Source organism: Chaetodon trifascialis, chromosome 6, assembly GCF_039877785.1.
Source record: "Chaetodon trifascialis isolate fChaTrf1 chromosome 6, fChaTrf1.hap1, whole genome shotgun sequence".
NCBI classification, from domain to species: domain Eukaryota; kingdom Metazoa; phylum Chordata; class Actinopteri; order Chaetodontiformes; family Chaetodontidae; genus Chaetodon; species Chaetodon trifascialis.
The window spans coordinates 5,656,179-5,678,444 of NC_092061.1; the positions used below are offsets into that span (position 1 = coordinate 5,656,179).

The 22,266-nt window shown below is 45.7% G+C and overlaps 1 protein-coding gene across 4 annotated transcripts in view; it reads right to left on the reverse strand.

Moving 5' to 3' along the window:
* Positions 1 to 42: 42 nt before the first annotated feature.
* The window catches only part of mctp1a (multiple C2 domains, transmembrane 1a), a 137,249-nt gene continuing 115,025 nt past the window's right edge, over positions 43 to 22,266 (reverse strand). For 2 of the 4 annotated variants that reach the window (XM_070964973.1, XM_070964972.1), the window contains 6 exons: positions 20,838 to 20,936; positions 11,900 to 12,009; positions 11,037 to 11,146; positions 10,713 to 10,810; positions 1,457 to 3,212; positions 43 to 1,392 (listed from right to left, as the gene is read on the reverse strand). In XM_070964973.1, the coding sequence (XP_070821074.1) occupies positions 3,141 to 3,212; positions 10,713 to 10,810; positions 11,037 to 11,146; positions 11,900 to 12,009; positions 20,838 to 20,936 (489 nt within the window). In that variant the 3' untranslated portion in view covers positions 43 to 1,392; positions 1,457 to 3,140. The remainder of the gene's footprint in view (positions 1,393 to 1,456; positions 3,213 to 10,712; positions 10,811 to 11,036; positions 11,147 to 11,899; positions 12,010 to 20,837; positions 20,937 to 22,266) is intronic. The other 2 variants (XM_070964975.1, XM_070964974.1) reach the window with 1 other exon arrangement.

Genomic DNA, 22,266 nt, shown 5'->3' on the forward strand with positions numbered 1-22,266 from the left:
CTGTTGATGCAGAGAGCAGATTTTGCAATAACCCAGACACTCTGAAGATGATAAAAAATATTTAATCTCGTGTTTTTTTTCTTCTTCTTTCAAAATAAGTCACATACATCAGATGCATTTAATTTCTCAAACCGGAAAATATACATCGTACGTTCTTTCACCTCCTGACCGACCCATGTCTCAGCTCCTTATTCCTGCCACGAAATGTCATTGGTCAGAGGCGGGCACATGAAGATGATGTCACAGGCAGGCAACGTCGCAGGCGGGAAAAGACAGATCTTAGAAAATGAGACAGGCATACACCTACATTACAATATCATCACCAGACCATCAACAGGCATACTGTATAAAATACAAACATAAATTAATAAGTAGTTAGCTATGTACAGTATTATTTAAAAAATAAATAGTCTCATTTCAACTTGCAAATAAAAGTGCTTTTTTTCCCTTTACAGCTGTCAATCTGATACATTCCTTTATATAATTGATTTTCTCTACATCATACAAAAAAGAAACACTTTGGTTTGCTTGCAAAAAAACCCAATACATGGCGAGAAATAAGAAACGGTGTTTGGATGCAATACCACACAATAGTCACCACAGTTTGCTGTAAAATAACTACATACAGTAGTAGACACATACATATCAGGTATTCAAACAGTCCCTACAGGCATTATAAAAAGCCATCCTTCACCAGCCGCAGAGTGTGTTTGTTGAGGAGGCTATAATCAGTCTGCGACGCAGCTCTTGGGGGACAGTCTGTTATTGTCTTTCAAGTGGATTCCTCAAAGCAACAAAACAAAATCAATGGCCCTCTGGAGTGACAGATCCGAGCCTGTTGATATTTAAGCATGGAGATGGATGGGTGGAGAGGGAGGGAGGGAGCGGGTGAGGGTAGAGGCGATGGCAGGCAGACAGGCAGGGCGAGAGCGTGACAAAATGGCAGAAGAGAGCTCGAGCTGCGGCGGAGTTTAGAGCGATAAAGACGGAGAGAGACGGACAGACAGACAAAGGGGAGGGGGAGACGGAGAGGGAGGAGGGACGGAGGCAGGGATCAGTAGGATGAGAGGAGGCCTCCTCAAATGTAGTCCGAGCTGTGATCTTTCAACAGATGCTCAGCAAGAAGCCCAGGAGACCGTCCCTTCAGACAGGGTCGCAACCCCGCTCACTGACGAATGAGGGAGCCGCAGAGAGAGCAAACGGAGAGGAGCATGATGGGAAGAGGGGTCTGAAATAGCGGAAAACACACACATACGCACACACGCATCCCTCAGTCCCTGACATCTCAGGCCTAAGTCCCCTCAGAGCCTCGTCCTGTCACACAGCGACTTGCTGCTCATCTAGCTGACGGCCCACACCAGCAAGCTCCACAGCAAATAACAGCTGGCACTTCTGCGCGCACGCACACACACACACACACACACACACACACACACACACACACACACACACACACACACACACACACACACACACACACACACACACACACCAACTGAATCTACGCATCAGTCTACAGCTGGAGGGGAGATATGACTGTAACGCGCAGCAGCGCTGAGAAAAGCAACATGCCTTTGATTGCATAAATGCGTATACGTAAACACTCTTACATACACAGTTCACATACACAAGCTTGTGTCTCTGGAAAGACGGATCAAAGTTGAGCTGTGGGCACGGGAGGTGGGGCAGATGGAGAGGGCGGCCAGCCTGGGGCACAGCATCACAGGGAGCGTGTTGGTGTGCCTGAGAGGGAGAGAATGTGCCTGCTCAAATGGGATGCTGAGCTTTCATCTGTGAGCAGCGAGGTACAGTTTGTGTACGTGAGATCTCTTAAAGGAGCAGTGTGTTCACGTGAGGGTGTTTTTCTTTTCTTTCTTTAGTGTGTGTGGCTGGCGAGGAGACCGAGCTTTCAAACCAGATTAAGGCCGCGGCCGCCTGAAGGCCTGCCCGCCCGGCGACACTCTGCATAGACTGGGTGACGTCTACATCAGCAGCGTGACAGCAGAAGGCCCGGACTGCTGCGCCTCCTGACAGACGGAGGAGGCGTCTCGCTGATTGACTGACGGGAGTTTGACACGTTTTTCAGGGGTTAAACGAGGCTACGCGTAAACTATTTGGACATTTAGGAAGTGCTAAAGGTTTGAGGGCGTAACACCAACTGTCTAATACTCAACAGTGTTCCTCTTTTTTTCCTCTGGGTATTATTTAATGACGATTATGTAATCACAATCTATTTTAAGAAGAACAGACAGTACTTTATACTAATACCACTTCCCACTGAGGTTTGATTCTTTTTTTTTGTATTGGAGTCACAGCTTAACAAAAAAAAAAAATTGGCTGTTGTGTTGCAGCACAGACAGATACCACCACAAGCCTTCAGCCTGTTGGTCCAGTGTTTGTGTAGAAGGACGTATCTGGAGGCTACCGCCATAATTGCTAATCAACTTGGCTGGCTGAGTTAAGTGGAGACAATCCAAATGACTGCTATTGAACATAACATCATTACCACATCCAAGATGGGAAGAAAACAAAAGATACTTCAGCACAAAAACAATTAGAAAATATGAACATATTACCAAAACCTGTTAACGGCTGCAACATGAGCTAAAAAGAAAAGGTCTACTGCAGAGACACGATGCAGAATGCGAGTGTAAGGCTTGTGTTTTGCTAAACGTGGACGCACAGAGTGTCTTTTTGGGACGGCGAGTAGAAATGTTAAACTTGTTTTACTCATTGTGTGACACTTGTGGCAAGCAAATGATCAGAGTCCTCCGAGCTGTCGGAGTGACGGAGAGCGACGGAGGAGAGCGGCTCACACGGCTGAGAAAAAGGTCGTTCCATCCATCCTTCCCGCTCGCCTTTAAAAGCAATCAAAACCATAATGGCAATAATTCGTGAGATTTCTTGCACTCGTCGTTTTTTTTTTCATACAAAAATGACACTTCGGGAAACTGTACTGTACATCATGAGTAATTAAAGACAGAAAAAAAGGTTTTAAGAGAAGAAAATAGAGAAAGATAAAAGGAAAGATAGTTGAGCCGAGCTGGTCCGGAGCCGTCTTCCTCTGCTCCTCAGTGTCCAGTAATAGATCACGAGAAGAAAAGTGGAGAAGAGAGGAGTTGGTGGGCGGACACAGTCATCTACCCGGGGTTGTTTTTCTTCCTTTTATTTGGACTGGGATTGGGATCCAGTTTCAGCTCTCGGTACTGCACCTGTTAAAACACACAGAAACACACACGCAGGCATGTGTGCACGCACACGCACACACACACACACAACACACAACACACACCACACACCACCCGGTCAGGTGGAAAGAGCAAAGGATGCTTGAATAGCACAGAAACCCTCCAGAGGCTCTCTGAGTCCAGCTGTGTGGAACAGTGGCCTCAGGGAGGGGATTACACACTGATTACAACACACACACACACACACACACACACACACACACACACACACACACACACACACACACACACACACACACACACACACACACACACACACATAAAGACATTCACATGCACACACACAATCCATGTACACTGTTCAAAGCTCCAAATACACTAGTGCTTGCACCCAAATGTACGTATGTGTACACACATACTTCCACAGATGTGGGACAGTGGCCTAAGGGAAGGGATCACACAAACAAACAGAGAACAGGGCAAGGCCTCATGGGAAAGCTTGGAGAGACAACAGAGTCATCTCAGCATGGTGAGATGGTGGGGAGAGAAAGGGCAGAGAGATGGGAAGGCAACAGAAGGTAGGAAAAAACACACCTAAGCCTGTGCTTAGCTGGTGGTTATAGTTAGCGTCAACACATGACTGATCCTGAACCATCCTGAGAAAATGAGGATGATCTACTGACCACAGATGACCAAACTCACTGTGTTTGCATCATTCAAAACGATAATGTACAATCTACATCTTTCTCTCTCCACTCAGACGACCTGCAGTTTAGCCGACAGAAAGTCTAGAGCTTCACTTCTTCTCATAAACGACAGCAGAGCTGACCTGCTGAGGCTCCTGTCTGCCTGCAGACAGGAGGAGGACCTGTCAGCCATTACGGCAGGTGCAGAACATCATCATGAAGTTGGAGTGTTTTATAACGACTTGGGGTGGTTCAGTCAGAATTTCCTATATTTAACTTGAAATTTCCTCAAGGACAGCAGAAGGAAGCACGTCGACGTTGACGTGTTTGACCACAAAGCCGCATGTTATGCTTTGCTAACCGTCATGTAAGTATAAGATGACCTAAACTCACAGATTTGCGACAGTTTGACATTTTGGGAAATAAACTTACTTGCTTTCTTGTCAAGACTTCAACAAGAAGAGTGATGCCACGCTCATATGTGTCAGCTAAATATGAAACTGTAGCCAGCTGGTTAGCTTAGCTTAGCACAAAGATGGGAAAAGGGGAAAAAGGCTCAGCTGGCTAAAGCTAACAAAATCCACCTTGTGGCTTCATGGGTTGTTTTCTGGACTATTTCTTGACCAGAAACAGTGACTTTCTGGGGACTTTTTTGTCATGAAGTTACTACATCTGGTCAGAAGACAATCCAGCATAACAATCTTTTTTTTATTTTTTATTTTATAATTTATTTAAGAGAGAGGCACCGTAGCAGTTTCCCTCTCTGTCTAGTCTTTATGCTAAGCTAACGGTCACCTGGCTGTAACATATATCACTTCAGAATGTGCTGAACATTATCACTGAGGGAGCGTCACCTGATGACCACTTCATGTGATGCTTTGCAAAGATGGTGGAGCTCCACAGAAGGATCTTAGAAAGAAGCTGAGCTTAAGTGATGGACACTCGATACGCCGCAGCATCACGGCGGCTGAACGTCAACAACCAGCGACTGTCACTCCGCCAGTCTCTCACTTTCAGATGTACACACACTTGTGCACGCACACACAAATACAGTCACTAGCCGAGACAGATTCAAGACACTGACAAGCACTAGCCACTGAATCAGAATACTAATAGGGAAAAAAAACCCAAGATTTAACAGTCACAGCACCAAAGAGCCAGTATCGTCTGTGGGATCCTTCCTAGGCTGACGTACTGTAGGCTACTCTGCCTGTCTGACTGACTGACACCCTCTCTGATTCTCCAGGCAGACAACAAACTGACGTCAATATGGTTTCTCTGTTCTGTCTCGTGGTGGGTCTGTCTGCTGTGGACGGGAACAGCAGCGTCTCTCAACGCTGGCTGGGAATGAGCCTTTATCATCCATCTTCTACTGGTTCCCACTGTCGCTTCAATGACGGCTTCCAGTATCCTCTGTCTGCGATGTACAAATGCGAGATGCGAAGATTTGTGCGTGTGTGCTCAACAGTGCAGACACATATGAATACCAGCAAAGAAAATGTACGCACACACACACACGGCAGTGCCTCCCACATCACAGAAAAACACTCTTGTATCATTAAAATCCCATACAAATCCACACACATACAGCTGGGTATTTCTGCTCTTCTGTCTCACAGTGGTGGTCACCGATGTCTCGTTAAGGTGCTTACAGAGTGGTTAGGCCAGCATGTGTTGCTCTCTACGCCTCACTAGCCAGCCAGACTGCACTGATTCAGATCTGGATACTCCTCGCTGTCTCACAAGGCAAACTAACATCCTACCAAACAGCTGTACAAATACAGCCAGTTTGTCGGATACAGTGAGAGAGAGAGAGAGGAGAGGAGAGGAGAGGCCGGGAGAGAGTCTGAAAGGCGATGAGGAAATAATCCAGGTGGAGAAAACAAGGGAGGAAAGAGATGATGGGAAGAAGGGACAGATATAGACCAAGGGAGGAAGTTCAGAGAGCGGGACAAACCAACAAAGGGAACAGCAGAGAAAACAATGAGAGTGAAGAAGAGACTGGGTGAGACAGAGGGAGATCTGTGGACACCCGGGTGATGACAGATACTGTTCTCATGTGGGTGTGGATCCTTTTATAGCCCTGCCAACTAAAGCAGACAACGGAGCAAAAACCCAGGGGACGAAGAGGGGTTTATATGGCCCCATCTGTGTGTGTGTGTGTGTGTGTGTGTGTGTGTGTGTGTGTGTGTGTGTGTGTGTGTGTGTGTGTGTGTGTGTGTGTGTGTGTGTGCGCGCAGTGGTCGTTTCGTTAGGGGACTTTGACAGTCCTGGCAGAGAGCCCACACTGACTGCGATCAATGACAGAGGGACATCCATGGCTGAACAAGTGAGTGAATGGTTGAATGATTTAATTTAGCCATGAGTGAAGGAGTAACAGCACATCTGCATGTCGCACAGAAACACTGACAAAGATCTCTTATTGTCAAATAATCACGAGCAAATTCAGGAAAAAATCCTCCTCTATCAAAATGTTTCTCCATATGTGACTCATTCTCACTCATTGTTTGCTGCCAGCTTCAAGCGAGCGAACGTGGATCCAAAAGTAGGACAGGTACTCTACGGGATCACTGGCTGTTAGTGGTTCCATTATATGGCCAAACGCCTACAGCAGCAAAAAGGAACAGGCAATTTAATTCTGCGCGCTGACATTCCCGTCCAAACAAAACTCTTTGTGAGCGCAGGTAAACAAAGAAAAGTTTGCACGTCATGTAGAAAAGTAGGGTTTTGTTTCTCATGAAGAGCAGCGAAGGGGATCGACAAAAAGAAAGGGTGCAGGGAAAAAAAAAAACAATATCTCAATCAAACAGGAGTTTTCTCTGTGAAGAGCTGCCAGCCAAGAGAAATGGGGCTCATGCGTCACAGGTTCAATTCCACCTTACGGGTGACAGGCCTGCCTGATGCTATACCCTTGGCTCCCCCGCTCACCTCACCTAATAACACACACGCAGTCACCAATGCGATGCGGAAAAACAAGAGCTAGTTAAAGTCAAAAACAGGAGAAAAGGCAGAGGAGGCGAGGAGAAAGTGGGACGTTAGCGGAATAAAAGAAATCGGAATTGGGTGAAAGTAAAAAAGTGTGGTAATGCGGCGAGCGCATAAGCAATTTGGTAGCGCGAGTGGGGAGCTTAAAGGGAACATCGACAAGAGAGGCAGTGGGTAAAGACCCGGCGCTGCTCAAAGGCTGCTCCACCCTCGCTCCTCTCCGCTCCTCTCCTCTCCCAAATGTTGACAGTACAAGTGCAAAACAGGCTTTGAAGTGTGCTCTGCTGAAGGGGCGCCGTGTACCGTGCATCGTGCTTCGTTTAACGGTGTTACCCACAAAGCATCCCGGGACCTGCGCCTCCCTCCCTGCCTCTCATTCTCTCTCCCTCCCTCCCTCTCGCAGTGAACCTTTGACAGTGTTTTGATGATGCCAGTGTGGGCAGACAGACACGGCGAAACCAAGGTGGGTGACAGTGAGCAGAAAAAGGCAAATAGGCGAGCAAAAAAAAGTGAAGTCAAGAACGGGAAGGGAGCAGCGTTTTAATGATACTATGTTATTCTGTTTTCCCGTCCTTTCTGGAGAGCACAAAACTCAGCGAGTTTCATCTCATGTGACGCCTAATGGAGCATAAGGGTTATTAAATGTTTCCAGGGAAACACTATTGTGTATAGTTCACACATCTGCAGATCGGAGGATTCAGCACTCACGTCTGCTGCCGGGAAAGAAGAGGCATGTCAAGGTGACATAAACCAGTGAGCAAAAAAAATTACAAAGCGAGGAAAGTTTTGCCTATTAGCCGCTGCGGCTCGACACATACTGAATAGTGACTAATTGGCCACTTGCAGTGAAATGTTTAAATTTGTCACCAAAGTGGAGAAGGACAGGGGGAAGGAGAGGGAGACCTCTGGTAGATGTAAGTGATGGCATCTGGCAATGTTTCAACCTTTAACTATCCTGCCTTTGACCCCTGTATGTCCAAAGAGGTTTTTCCCCAACATAAATGTTGTCTAAAAATATTAACCCGACTCCCCTCTGCTCATTAGGCGCTAAATTGGAATTCATGCTTATTTTTGTACTGGGGGTTTGATCCAGCTACTTTATACCGATCATAAAGGGCCACTTGGCATGCTAATTGCCTTGGCCCTACTTATGCACTCCCTAGCTCACATGGCTAATGGTGTCGTAAAACATACTAGTGCACTGACACCTCCCAAACGCCAGGTAGGGAATACTTGGTACTATAAAGGTGCTCAGTTTGGCCTCGTTTAAGAGGACATGAAGGATTTCCTGATAATGACCATAACGATAGCTTATGCTGGTGAAAGATCCAAACCAGATACAAGATGCATGCTTCATGCTTCATGCTACATACCGTGCCAGCATTTAACACTGCTGCTCACAGAGGGACATAATGATTTAAGTAAACTGGTCAGGTGGTAAAAAGGTAACTCTGGCTGTTGCTGCTTCCACGCATCACTGGGAATTCAGATTTTAAAGGGTGTTTGACAGCGCTGTTAGGGGGCCGGTGTCATCGATTTTAAGAGCTTGGTTTGCAGGACTGAAGCACCTTCCGTTAAGTTTCTTTTATGTGCTTGTACGCCATAAAGTGGAATGAAAGATGAGAAAACTATCAGAGCCCAAAAGCTGTTCCACAGTTGCTATAATGCTATGCGGCTACATAAGCTATGATGGACTGCAGCCCAGTGTGGATGCCCTTTGTATATAAAGTCATTAGAACCTCATCAGTTCTGGCTGCACTGAAGCACCTCCAAATGATGCGGAACACTACACTGAAACACCCCCGGTCCACCTCTGTGTGTGTGTGTGTGTGTGTGTGTGTGTGTGTGTGTGAGAGAGAGAGAGAGATTATGTATATGTGTTAGGTCACACCAGGGCCCTGAAATAGTACTTCATTAGTCATCCAGGGTATCAGGTATAGTGGGCCCTCGCACCAATGCCAGTGGGTGCCATGGATGCGTGCCTGTGAGGGGACGCTCGATTTGGACCCCAGCACCTCTGTGCATCATCACACAGCCTAAAGGCCTTAATCCCCACAGACGGCTCTGACCCAGTAAGGCGGGGGCAGGCAATGAGGTGAACCCACCACCGCAAGCAGCAGCGGGACGCACCGCAGTGCAGAACGTTCTGGTCTGTTTTTAGCCAACGACCGCAGTGACGGGTGTCTTCACAGAAAATTAACCTTTGGATGAAGTCATACAGTGATCAGCGCAGGTCTCCATTCTTTATCCGCTGACTAAGCGGTAAATCTAAATTTTAATAGTCATATCTTTTTGATGCAAACAAGACTACCTTGCTCTAACTAATCAAAGCCAGTCATCTCCATCAATCAATCAATCAATCAATCAATCAATCAATCAATCAATCAATCAATCAATCAATCAATCAATCAATCAATCAACTCTCCTTGTCCTTGAACTTGTGTCTTCATTCCTCCTCCCGTTACTGTATTTCCATCCTCATCTGTCCTCCCTTGAAATTTATTCTTACCCCTCTCCCTTGGTCTTTCACCCTCATTACTCAGAAAGCCTCCACACTGTCAGTGAAACCTGGCAACAATTACCATTCCAACAGCTGCAGCAGTAACTGTTACAGTAGCACTTACAGTATTACTTATACAGTCGGCACAAGTCCAGCCGCACGGGCACTAGACCAGAGCACCATGTCTGCCCCCACCTTCCCTAGCCAGCAGGGCCTCATTAGGGTCCTTGTAAAGGCCTCATACCTGCCGGGGCCGGGCCCCTTCACTGCCCCGTTCCTCCAGGCTCCAGGTGTGTAAGGTGGCTGCACTTCACCAGAGGGGACAGCTTGGGCTCATTTAAGCCGATGGCTACCTGCCTGGTGCCTACTGCTGCAGCAGGCCCCAGTAAACTAAGAAACTGTAAAACTGCATGGGGGCCGAAAGGGGGAGAACACGGGGTGGGGTTGACAGGGGTGTGTAGGGGAGCAAGGATTATGACCCTGTAAAGATGAAAGAAGTTGTGGGCAACAAGCGATCAAAGAGGAAGTGTGTCAGTGCTGATGTGGCAGGGGATTGGTCGTATCGGAGGCCCCGGGTCGTTCAGCCTCGGCCTGCGTGTGTGTTTATCTGTGCGTTCATGTGCGTGTGTATTGAACTCAGCACAGCAGGGCTTAACGGCCACAGCGGACACCATCGGTGCTGGATAACACAACGACTTTCACAAGCTGCCGCTTAATTGCAGTTTAAACTGCAGTTTGTCCTGAGCTGCACAGCACGTTACAGTTAACATACACACACACACACACACACACACACACACACACATCTACACACCATATTTTACCTAACGAAGCATCTGTAGTGTTCAGCCACAAAGTTAATCTGATCTCACGGTTAATGTAGAAGCAAAACCGCATGGGGCTGGTTAACTGTTGGTTTACACTCTGTTCCAATTACTAGCATAGCTGGGAAACAACAGCTAGCTGTAATTGTGTGCGAGTGTGTGTGTATGGAGTCAATCAACTTAGTTATATGCTGGGCACTAAACTCACTTAACCTTGTTATCTTATTACACAGCTCCAGCTACGTATGTGGAAATTGAATTAGACTAGAGAGGTATTAATAGGAAAATACAAAAACGACTTTCAAACAATTGGATTAGATGCTGCCTGGCTAAAACACTGAATAGTCAGTTCACAGGAAAAGTGCAACGGTGGGGAGCCAATGGCTGAGAGGAAGAACAGAGAGAAAGGGGAAGAGACAGAGGAGATCATAAAAGGAGCCCTGACCCTTGCCCATGTCTGAAACTGACAGATGTGCTGTCAAAGAGATATAAAAGATGAAACAAAGATAAAAGTTGAATGTTCACCCACCACTTGTACATCTGAGGGCACTCTGGACAGAAAGTCTAGCAGCTCGTTGTTATCAATGGTGTAAGGGTCTCGCAGCTTCTTGGTGAATTTATTCACCCCTGTAGACGGAGGAAAACAGTGAGGTCAGGTGGGGAAGAGCTGGGAGTGAGAGGTGGGCATCAGCACATCCTGTATGTTGGTAAAGCCTAAATCATTTAATTTGAACTCTGACTGTGCTTTTTTCCACAATATATAACAGAAAAAAAGCAGCATAGAGCACAGAAAACACAAGAGGAATTACCTAGATTTACAGGAAATGTAAATAAACATTACACATTAGCTCACCCCAGGCTAGCACAATATATCTTAGAGGGATGAAGTAGATGATGGTGGTGGCCACTCCGAGAGCCACAATGGCCAGCCAGCTTAAGAAAGGCACAGTCCAGTTAAATGTGCTGCAAAGAGAGGAGAGAAAACGACTGTAAACATTCAGAGACGTGGCAAAGTTCAGTCCAGCCAAACAGGCAGAGAAAGAGTGGAGAGTCAGCGGGGGCATTTTAATACTTCTCAACCCAAACAAGCTGATCTGGATGCCCCTGCACTACAAATTCATCACGCTCGCCGGAGCCGTGCAGAATGAAATAACCTCCCCCAAAGTTTTACAGGTCAGCACTGCAGGGTGAAGGTGGGCTACGACTCAGTACAATTCACACTATATAATCAGCAAAATGCTCTCAACCTTTCAGAAACACGGGTCAAAGATGTTTCAGTTTGATTTAAAATGTTTTTACCTGTAAGTGAAGAAGGAACCTGCAGCCTGACTCGTTTTTAAAGCAGCTTTAATCAAAACGCCTCCCTTTGCTTTGTATGGACCTATGGGAAAGTGAGGGTGCAGGTGTACAGCAAATAAACAGTGAGGATGTGTGTGCGTGTGCAGCGATGTGTGTTTAATCTAGTATGCAGATGATTCAGTTAAGAGGTTATGCAGGGTTAAGTGAGATGTGACAGATGTAAAGACAGACAGCCTGTGTGTTTGTCTTGCAGGGTTGGGTGTCAGGCTGGCAGTGTTTCCTGAGAGCAGCACTGAGTTATATTCACTCAGACTGACAAGAGGAAGCGGGGCAACCTGGCACTGCGGGAAAAAACCACTTGGACGTGCAGAGCAGCGAGGAACGGGCCGGGTGCCGAGGAGCGGGCTTACGACTCACTTCTTTATCCTCTCGCCATAGGAGGCCACTTCATCCAGTGCATTCTGCACGCTGATGCACACGTCCTGAATGGCATAAAGCTTGTTCATGAAGCCCTTTCTCTCCGAGTCCTGCAAGAGGACAGATAGAGATGTAGGCGAGGAAGAAAGCGTGGGTGAGGGAGGAAGAGATGGAGAGACACAGAGGGGAGGAGAGAGAAAGAAGAGAGAGACAGAGAAGGCAGAGGCTGGGCACAGGCATCTTTGTGGAAACAATACATTTTAAATAGCGTCAAAGATTTGGAGAGGGGAGCCAAATCACCGGATATCCTGCGTGAACTGACGGAGTGCTTTCATTTCAGGCAGTAATAGAGATATAAAGTCGGCAGAACAAATCAAAATGTTTCCCTCCTTACAAAAGCTCACACAGGAAAATTTGAATATGTGAATAGAGAGGCAGAATTAAACTGAAAGCCAAATGGATACATCAATCTTTGGGCACTCTTTCTCCCTCTCTGCTGCTGCCAAGACAGCTAGGAAGACCGGGCAGAGCCCTCTTTTGTTCTGCTGGCTGGCACACTGTGATGATGTCACCAGCCGTGACATCATTATCATCCTTATTAACGCCGTCACCCACCATGGAGAGCTCTTCCTTTTCAACTTTTGATGCTTGAGAACTTGAGAATATTGCGGGGGGGGGGGGGGGGGGGGGTAGGCAGGCAATCTAGAATCTACAATCCCCCTCTCTCACTGAGACAAAGTGAAGAACCGAAGAAGTCATGCAACAGTCAACGAGCTGCCTGCTGACTGACTGACAGGCAGGGACAGGATGGATCTGGACAGAATGAGGTGACGGAGAGTGATCGAGAGCCGCTGGCTGAGTGAGGACATCGACACGCAGACTGGTTGCGGCTGGATGTGATTGGTGGGCATGCTTGGGAGACAAAAAAGGGGGGGGCATAGCAAGAAGAGGAGGGCAATCTGTTATCAGAGGAGAGTTACAAGAGTGTCCAGTCATACTGTGGTGGGTGGTCAGAGCCGAGCAGAAGACTTTCAGTTACCACGCCTGCACGCAGACAACTAAACATCCTTTTCTAGCTTCTTTCTTCATATAGTGAGAGTCATTTTCACTGTTGAGAGTATTAGTTAAACACATGAACACTTGCTAATAAAAAACCTGAATGAAAGATGCCAGAAAATTTCATGCTTCAGACAGGAAAGAATCTGGGTTTCATAAGGCTGGGAAAAGCACGGATACCACACAGCTGTTTGAAGAACTTCGGTTAATTAAGTGCAAAAAGAAGAAGAAAAGTTTAAAGAGAGAAGACTATGGTCTGCAAGGCCACCAAATATTTCTTTTGTTAGAGAAACAGCATGATATAGTCATGGCTGTGTTATTGATGAAGATGGATGGACGCTGTTAGATTAGAGAAGTAATCTTTATCATTTTTCCCAAAGAAGACAGTGAAGCAGTCAAAGACACGAAACTTCTAATCCCCCAGAGGCCTTTACCACATCTCGCTCCTTGAGGCCGGCCCCCCCACCTCACCGCAGCCCTCCCATTGAGACCCAAACACCCCCCCCGCTCACGGCCCGAAACCCACCCTCGTCTTTTTACTCTCCATCCAGGATCAGATAATGTGAAAAATGAACCATGGAGCAGCCAGGGAGACCACATGGCCTCCCCAGCAAAACCACACAAGACAAATAGATATAATTAGACAGCGTCCCTGGGTTATTTTTCTTCGCAAATATTTTACAAGACTCCCTTTCTTTCTTCCTCTCTCTCTCCTCCTCTCCTCAGAGTCCATCTGTTTTTCATTGCTCGCTCAAACAAATCTAAGAACGCAGGGTCTATTGTGCTGGGCTGGGTTAGGCCGAGCCGAGCCGGGCTGGGCCGCGTCAGGCCGTGTTATTTTCGGTCCCGGGCTCAGGGGAGAGTGTTCGAGGGCCAGGGGAGTGGTGTGAGAGAGCGGGCGGGGGTGGAGAGGATAGGTCAGAGGTCATCGGAGTATAAACCATTGCCACATGCCCCTCGGACCGCGGTCTGACTCGTATTTCCTGTCTTCAAACACGGCTCGGGGAGGCGGGAGGTAGCAATAACACAGAGGGCCACGGAGAACCTTGTTTTCCCAGCTTCCCCGCACACTGCGCACATATGGAGCCAGGCAACCTGTTCTTATAATGGAACCTAATATGCGCACACGCACACACACACACACACACACACACACACACACACACCCTTCAGCTATTAGATAAGGTTGATCTGCACACCTGGTCTTGCTGTGTGACTCTACAAACGATATTATATCCCGACACAGATTAGACGATGAGGGCCCTTGACTTCTCAAAGCAGTTTCTTTCTGTGCCGAGCAGGTTTGTTTTAGACTGCAATGTCATCGCTGACAGAGCGGGAGCTGATACAGAGACGTGAAGAGGGAGACATGGCATTCACACATCACAGTCAAGGTCAAAGGAAGCTTTCTGTTGATTTAGATATTTAACAAAACGGTGAAATATTTGAATCAGGAGGTGAGCTTTCTAAGACATTTAGACATCCTCATGAGTGGATCCATCACTTGTATCAAAAGTTAAATCAAGGACTCAGCTTTGTAACGCTTTCTGTGGTTTTATGAGGAACGCTGTGTGTCAACCACTCATGTGATATGTGATGAGAACATGGTTTTCCAGTCCAGACCAGCTTCCAGTCTCACTCAGGAGGAGGAGCAGGGCCGCTATTTCCATCTGTCTCTTCCTGTATCTGTCAGGGAGACTAAGTGGGTTTGTTTGGAGACCTGAAGGCAAGGCTAATAAAACGAAACCTGCAAGGCCTCTGGCTTTGACTTGGCTGCAGTGGTATGCTTCAAAGTGTGCTACAAATCCCAGCACCTCTGACAACAGAGTTCTGAAGGATGATTCTGCATGGCTTGAATCATTCAGACAAACAGTGTAATAAGCCTGCCTAATGAGTTTAGCATCATGCATTTTAATAGACTGCAACTGTAGGTTAATCTGCAATATGTTACGCTGACATGTTACAGTAACTGCCAGTTCAGTCTGGGTAGTGCAAATCATCAGTGCAGACAGATGACAGAACATTCATTCTTAATGATTTCATCTACTGTAAGACAGGCCTGAATGTAGATGTGATATGTAGACTTACACACCATGTGTGTCTGAATATGATGTACAGTAGAGTACATATACCACATTGTTCAATGTCAGCAGCTGGGTTTCCAACCAAATATATTGCAAATTTTAAACAAATTTCCAGAAAATTGGCAAAAGAAAGTTCGAATGAATGCTTGTTTCCATCCATTATCGTTAAAATAAGCTGCAGGTGGCACCAATTCTGCGGTGAAACCATTACACCATTGCAGAAGAAGAGGGCACAAAAGATAAAGTAATTAAAAGAGCACTATTTGAGCCTCAAACGATGAAAAGAAAAATGTAGAAAACACGATGGGAATACCATTTCCAATCACCTTTTCTAAAGCGAAATGTCAAGATGGTGCATAAGCATTGGGGGAAACACGGCTGATAACAGATTTATCCTGAATGTCTTACTTTCTGCCACTGCTACATTTGATATTAACCAAGTGCTTCATATAGAGGAATGATTGCATGTACAGTAGGAGCAGCAACATTAAATGAAAACAAATTATATGCAAGAATATCAAAACACTGAATGTAAATTAGCATCCCCAGTCGTGGCTTGACAGAATATATAAGAGGAGAGAATACATATGGTCTTAATTAATTTTTTGAATGCCCATGACCATCAGTACTTTGCTAATGCAAAACACCAGCAATTTGTGGAATGCATACTCCAGAGTGTTCATCTAATATGAAAACAAATGAATCTTGAGGCCTTTGCACATTTCTCTGTCATTATGATTCATTCTCTTTGTTTGTTCCTGTGTGGAGGTCTGTCGTTACAAAAATCATTAGTTTTATAATCTATTGTACAGCACGGGCTCAGGGCCGCTCAGCGGGATGTTGGTTCAGGGTAAAGTCAGAAGAACTGCACACTACTGTGCATGAAATGAAAAACTGCATTGAGATGATTCTTTTATTCATCCTCTGAATGAAATCTTTCTGTGTGCAGAGGAAACTCTCTGACATCAATTAAGTCTCATAAGGTTGGTAGCAGAAATATTTTCTGAGGCTTTGTTGGCAGAGAGTTGTTTTAATTGTATGTATGCTGTTTAAAGACAATAAATGCATCTGTTGTGGTTATGTCTAAAGTTTGCATCATTGTTTGGATGTGTGCAGTGTGATATGAAATCTCAGCCAAGCACCCATCAGTTCAGCATTGAGCCACCCTGTGTGCAAGTGCGCGGAGCAGACTGCATCATGGGAGCGCTCCCATCAGGGAAGACAGAGGCGGGAAGGCTCGTTAAAGTGATGTGAGCTGTTTGCGTGCGTTAAGGAGAAACAACCCTCAGTGACACCAGAGAGAGCCCAGGGACACACACACGCTCACACACACGCACAGCAACAGCCACGTTAGGCTAACCACATTGCACTTGCTGGTAAATTGTGGTAAACAAATGTGGTAAACTCCTTGAAACACTTGATTAAATATTTAACAAAGGAAAGATGCACAATGCCTCTTGTGTACTCGACTGCTCCATTTCTCTTTCGGAGAGAGAGCATCGCGGCTGAGCACATCTAAATGCAAAAGTGCAAAGTGAGCAGTTGTAAACTTTGCAAAGACAGTTTGCTCTTCACTGACCCAAGGCCTAGAGCTAAACAAGAGAGAGGTCACTGAGGACTTAGCCTATCACAATGGACTCAAATATCTGTCCTACATATACTGGGTGGAAATAGAAAGAGCCATTTGAGACTCTTTTAACCTCCGATCACATTGTTCTCCCTGCTGGGTTACGCCATAAAAATGATAAACCTAACCGTTATAATGTGGCAGCATATATCCCATCACACCACGAAATGAGTCTGAACCACAAGTGGCTGCTGCTCATTGCTGCTGTGCTAAAATTGCACCTGTTTTTCTTTGTTTTTCTTTTAGCCCGTCTCACTCTGGCAGCACAGTAAAAATTGAAATGTCATATAAAACGTGACAGGATGCTAATATGTGGCTCCCAGAGGGCATCTGAAAGCGTTCTTGTTGATTTTGTAACTGCAGAGGGAGTCGGCATCCCTCCCATTTCCACCCCAGGAAAAAGAGGGGAAAAAAAAACACTGAAAAGTTGGGCAAGTTGAGAAATGCTTCAGGGGCAACACAAATTCAATTTCCAAAGCCTGTGCAAGAATTAGGAATGACAGAAAGATAAATACTGCATTCAATTAGCATCTACTGTACACTTAAAACTTCATGTGTTGCTGTCTCTGAAAAAAATCAAATACTCATAAATGTCAAATGTGGCTGTGCTGAATTTCTGACTTACTGCAGTTAAATGAAGATAAAAATAATTCAGTGATTGATGAAAGTGAAACTCTGTTAACTAATAGAAGTTCAGTCTAGTAACGTTTTGTTTGGTTCTACACAATTCAGAGTCGAAACAGTTAAATGTTCAGCTGGTGTCTCTAAAATGTATGTGGAGTAGTTACATTGTGTTACATTAGATCATTTATGATCAAAGGTGATGATTCAGATTTTTAATAACCAGCACAATGAGCCAAATCTTCATTACAATGTGAGTAACTGCTTTGTTAGAATTTTCATTTTTCACGTGTTCATTGGGAAACTTTTTTTAAGCATAGCCAAAAGTCAAATACATTTTGGCAGCGTGGAGTACGTTTTTATGTCTCATGTTGACTGTTTAAATAGTTCAGCTCCTAAAAACAGAGGCTCATTACGTAAGCTAATAACTGCCCTTAAAATCAAAACTAGTATGTTACAGTGGGGTCTATTCCAAGTAATGCCAACTCCACTGGGGAGCGATGAGTCACAGATTTTACCCACTGGGAGTTAAGAGAGGCCCCTGAGGACAGGAAAAAAAAAAACTTGGGAACCCAGTGGCCTAGAAGAACATCTCCTCTCTGTCAGGAAATGACAACAAGACGAGACAAAGGCCCTGTGACCGGCCTCAGATACCACCATGCAACCTGGCACCTCGCCAGCACCACATGAAAGAAGCAGATGTTCTCTCTCTCTTTTTTTTTTTTTTTGAGGCTGCGGTTTTAATAAATAATTTATCCCATGCAACAACTAATCCATGAGAGAATGTGGGGAATACATCTCTATTTCCCTCCCTCTCTTTTTATCATAAACACATAAATATCTGTTTAACTAGGGTGTTGAGATGCGCTGCACGTCCTCCTGGTCCTCATCAAGCAGCTCACACACACACACACACACACACACACACACACACACACACACACACACACACACACACACACACACACACACACACACACACACACACACACACACACACAAAGGCCACGTTAAGATGAGGAGGGGCGTCCCACTCCCATAGGCCCAAATGGATGAATGTGAGGCGAGTGTGTGTATGTGCATGTGTGCGTGTACGGGATGTACACGTGGTTTTCTTGGAGAATATCTGCGTGTGCTGAGGGTTGCTCCCACAAAGCCAAAGTCAAACTCCAGTTAAGACTGTCAGCTGAAGGTGGACCAGGCAGACACAACGCTCGAGCACTCATTAGTCTCTTCGCCCAGCCCAGTCCCGTAGCGAGGATAAATTTACACATATGTAAAAGAGAGGGAGAGCGAAACAGAGAAAGAGGGAATAAAAGGAAGAGCTGGTGGTGGCGGTGAGTTATTTTCAGTCTGACCTCTGCTTCCTATCCTAAAGAGAAGGTTTCTGGTGTTATGAAAGTGCGTGTCTCTAATGTGTCTGGTTGGCGGGAGGTTGTTTGCCACTGATCATCTTTACCCATCTCCCCCTGGGGCCTCTCATCACCTCCACCACACCGGCCGCTCCATCAGACTCAAGGTCGGGCGCTCACACACACAAATTACTACCACCCCACAACTTCTGCGCTTGATCACTTCTCCTTCCTCACCTCCCGCTGAATGCCGCGCGACCCCCGCCCACCCTGCACCCCCAGCCTGCCCAATTCTCCCCCACTTTGCCTCACCTCTGCTCCCCTGCTCCTGCACTCTCCTTCCCCTGTCCTTCCCAGGATCCAGCCTGGCAGTGTGTGATGAATGGGACAACATTACTCTTGTCCTCTGTTGGCCTGGTTTAACTGCTCCAGCCCATCTCCCCCCATCTGTCTGTCTGTCAGTCTGTCCTCTCTGTTTGTCTGTCTCAGTCTCCCTGTCTGCGCTGGCTTAAAACATATGCCACTGCACAATCTAAACTCTAGAAACACTTGATTAATTTGTTTGGGCCATATCCCAAGATGAGGGTACAAATTGGCTCTTATATGTTTAGATAAGGTACAGAAATGAGGTAATTAGTTCAGGGGAAAAAATATTTCTCAGACATACACTGTAGGCTTTTCTGATTCTGTACGAGGGAGTATGTATCCACAAGAGTCTATTATATTTAACTAATTAAGATCTTGAACTACGGAATGCAATTTTTTTCATTCATTAAATCACATCTTATTCTTGTTCTCGTTAAATTACATCTTATTCATCACCTAGGTCTGTAGAACTAACTTTTGCATACCTATAATTACATATTCATGTTCAGAAAGACACAGGCAGTAGAAACAGCTGTAACAGCCACTGTTTTAAACTTTGTTTTGGAAGGGAAATAAAAAACGACAGAGCGGGAGTGCATCGCTATGAAGTGAAGGGATCACGTCTTCAAAAAAGTAAATAAAATATGCATCCTCTCTGTGCTCATTACAGATTTATGACTCTTGTTAAAAGAAAAGGTGGCGGCTGCCTTCTAACATGTCTGACTTTCAAATTCAGACGACACTGCTGTCAAGTGTTGTGCTCCACATTCTGTCCAATGAGAGACCGGGAGGGCTGAGTGTGTGCCATCTTCAACATCCTATTTGGTGAGAGTCTCGAAGAGAGCTACTTTGGGTGGATGAGAGCACACAAGAACTCCTCACCTACAGTGCAACGAGTGCTCATTGTAATCCTTTGATGCATAGTTCATCAGTCAAAAAGTTCAGTTGGTTCAGCCGCTTGTGTGTATGTGATTCAGAACAATAACAGTTGGGGGAGTAGACATTGCTGCATTAGGCATAATGAGCATTGGGATTTGCTCCGGCAATATGAAATAGTTTTACTGTCTCTGTAGCAACTTTTAAGAAAAAGCGCTCACAAGCGCATTCAAATCACCCCATCACCCACAACTACACACACATGCACACACACATATATGCACACGCAGGGCTCTGAAACTCATTAGGAAATTAGTTTGTTAGGTGCTTATTATCAGTGACTTCGGGGTCATAAGGTGTGAAAACAATCGTTATTTGTGAGAGGAATGTAATTAGTGTTTTTTAAAAACACAAAACAAACAAAAAAATCTGAATCTAGAAGTCTATATTTAGCAAGTAAATAAATAAAAAACACTAAAGCACCTATGGCGGATTTATTCCCTGACGGCCCCCCTCAATGCATAGATTATACCCAAAACAGGTACGAAGACACCCGAGTCATTCCCGATGTCACCTTTTAGTACCCTGGAGCCAAATGTCCCACCAGCTAAACATAGTTAGCACCTGAGTCTACAGCTGTCAGCTTGCAGTGTGACGGGTCTACAGTGTTAGAGGAAAGTCACAAAAACAGACAGGAGCAGCCGTCCATGCTGGAGCCCCATTAGTTCCCCCGTCACCTTAAAGAGCAGGCAGAGGCCTCAAGGTGGGGTTGGGTTGTGGGCTGAACGTGCAGTGCGTGAGCGTTGAGACGCGGACAGAGGACAGGTGCTGTACACAAACCCCGACAGGACGGCAGACAGAGGCCGCCGGACAGACGATGAGCTAAATAGGAAACCAGAAGACAGCGACACACACCATCAGGAGTCAGTGTCAGAGCCACACACATGCCCACTTACCACCATCGCTCGTATCCACTCAAAGTGCCAGGAAGCCAACATATCCTCGAGGATATGGTTTTTATCACGGCTGTCCTCCCAGGGGCTTGGTTTAGGGTCCTTGTGGATAGATTACAATGAGATTTTCTCTTTACAACCCAGAGAAATTCAGGTGAAAGGATTAAAGAAAACATGTGGGTGTTTTACAGCTGGGGTCTTAGACTTGGCCAACATAACTAGGCTGCAATTAAGAATAACATTGTTCTCACCAAATGCTCTGCAGAGATTTGTATACATAAGCACCGCACTGGAAACGGCTTTAGCCTTGCAATGCAGACAAGAGTCATGACTGATTTCTTGTCAGTACTCACCTTTGTTCAGACTTCAAAATAAGTGCGTTTAATGGTGGGGTTAAAAATGGACTGATTTGAGCCAGAGTGCAAAAAAAACAAAAACTACATTTCTTTAAATAACAAAGCCCTGAGTGAAAGTAGAAGTGTTAAGAATGGGGGAGAGTCAGGGAATGAAGGAGAAATGAGAGAAAGCAACAGACAAAGCAAGAGATGCGTATCTGGGGGAATAGAGATAGTGAGAGATGATCCACCTGATGTATGTGTGTGACAAAGAGGAAAAACAAACAAACAAAGCAGTGTATTTTGCATAGAGAGACAATACCCCTCCATGCCTCTTTCACCCTCCTTTTTGTTTTCATTCCTCCCTCTATTAGCAAAACATGATTAAAATGCAGTTCCTACCAGCGTCTCTGCTGAACAACGGAAAAAAAGACAGTGAGATGGGAAGAAAAATGAAGCGGAAAAGTCAAAAGCATCTTTAACGGCGTGACGCTTTTCATCCTTCACAGGCGGCGAGAAGAAAAGAACACAGACGTTCAAACTTTTTTCTCTTCCCCTCTCTCTCTCTCCCATTCTCCTCAGCAGCCGAAAACCCCCCGATACCTGAGGACAACCCCGCTGCATCACAAGCTCAATAGCCTCCCCAGAACAACATTTCAGTCACACTTGTTTTTTCAGAGCATTGATATAATTCCCAGTGCTCCCTTTAGTCCAATTACATTATGGCATGTCGCTATCTGAGCGATCGGCACGTGCCGTGACTGGGACTGAGAGGGGAGCGCCGGGGCTTGGGAAGGTGCTGCAGAGCTCCATGTGCTATCTGCAGATAAAACTTGTGCCATTTTTACCCATATTCACACTAAGACAAAGTGTGTATCTTATTGAACATTAAAGGGAGCAGAGAGCCTTGGCACTTGCTTAATGATACAAAGAAAAAGAGAGAGTAGCTGAGACAGAGATGGAGAGAGAGACAAGCGACAGATAAATACAAAAAGAGAAACAGGGAGACGCCGTGTGTTAAAATCAGTAGCTGAAAATGCCTGTGAGGCCTGCGGGATGAGAAGTGGATATGTGAGCTGATACTTGCCATTCGCCAG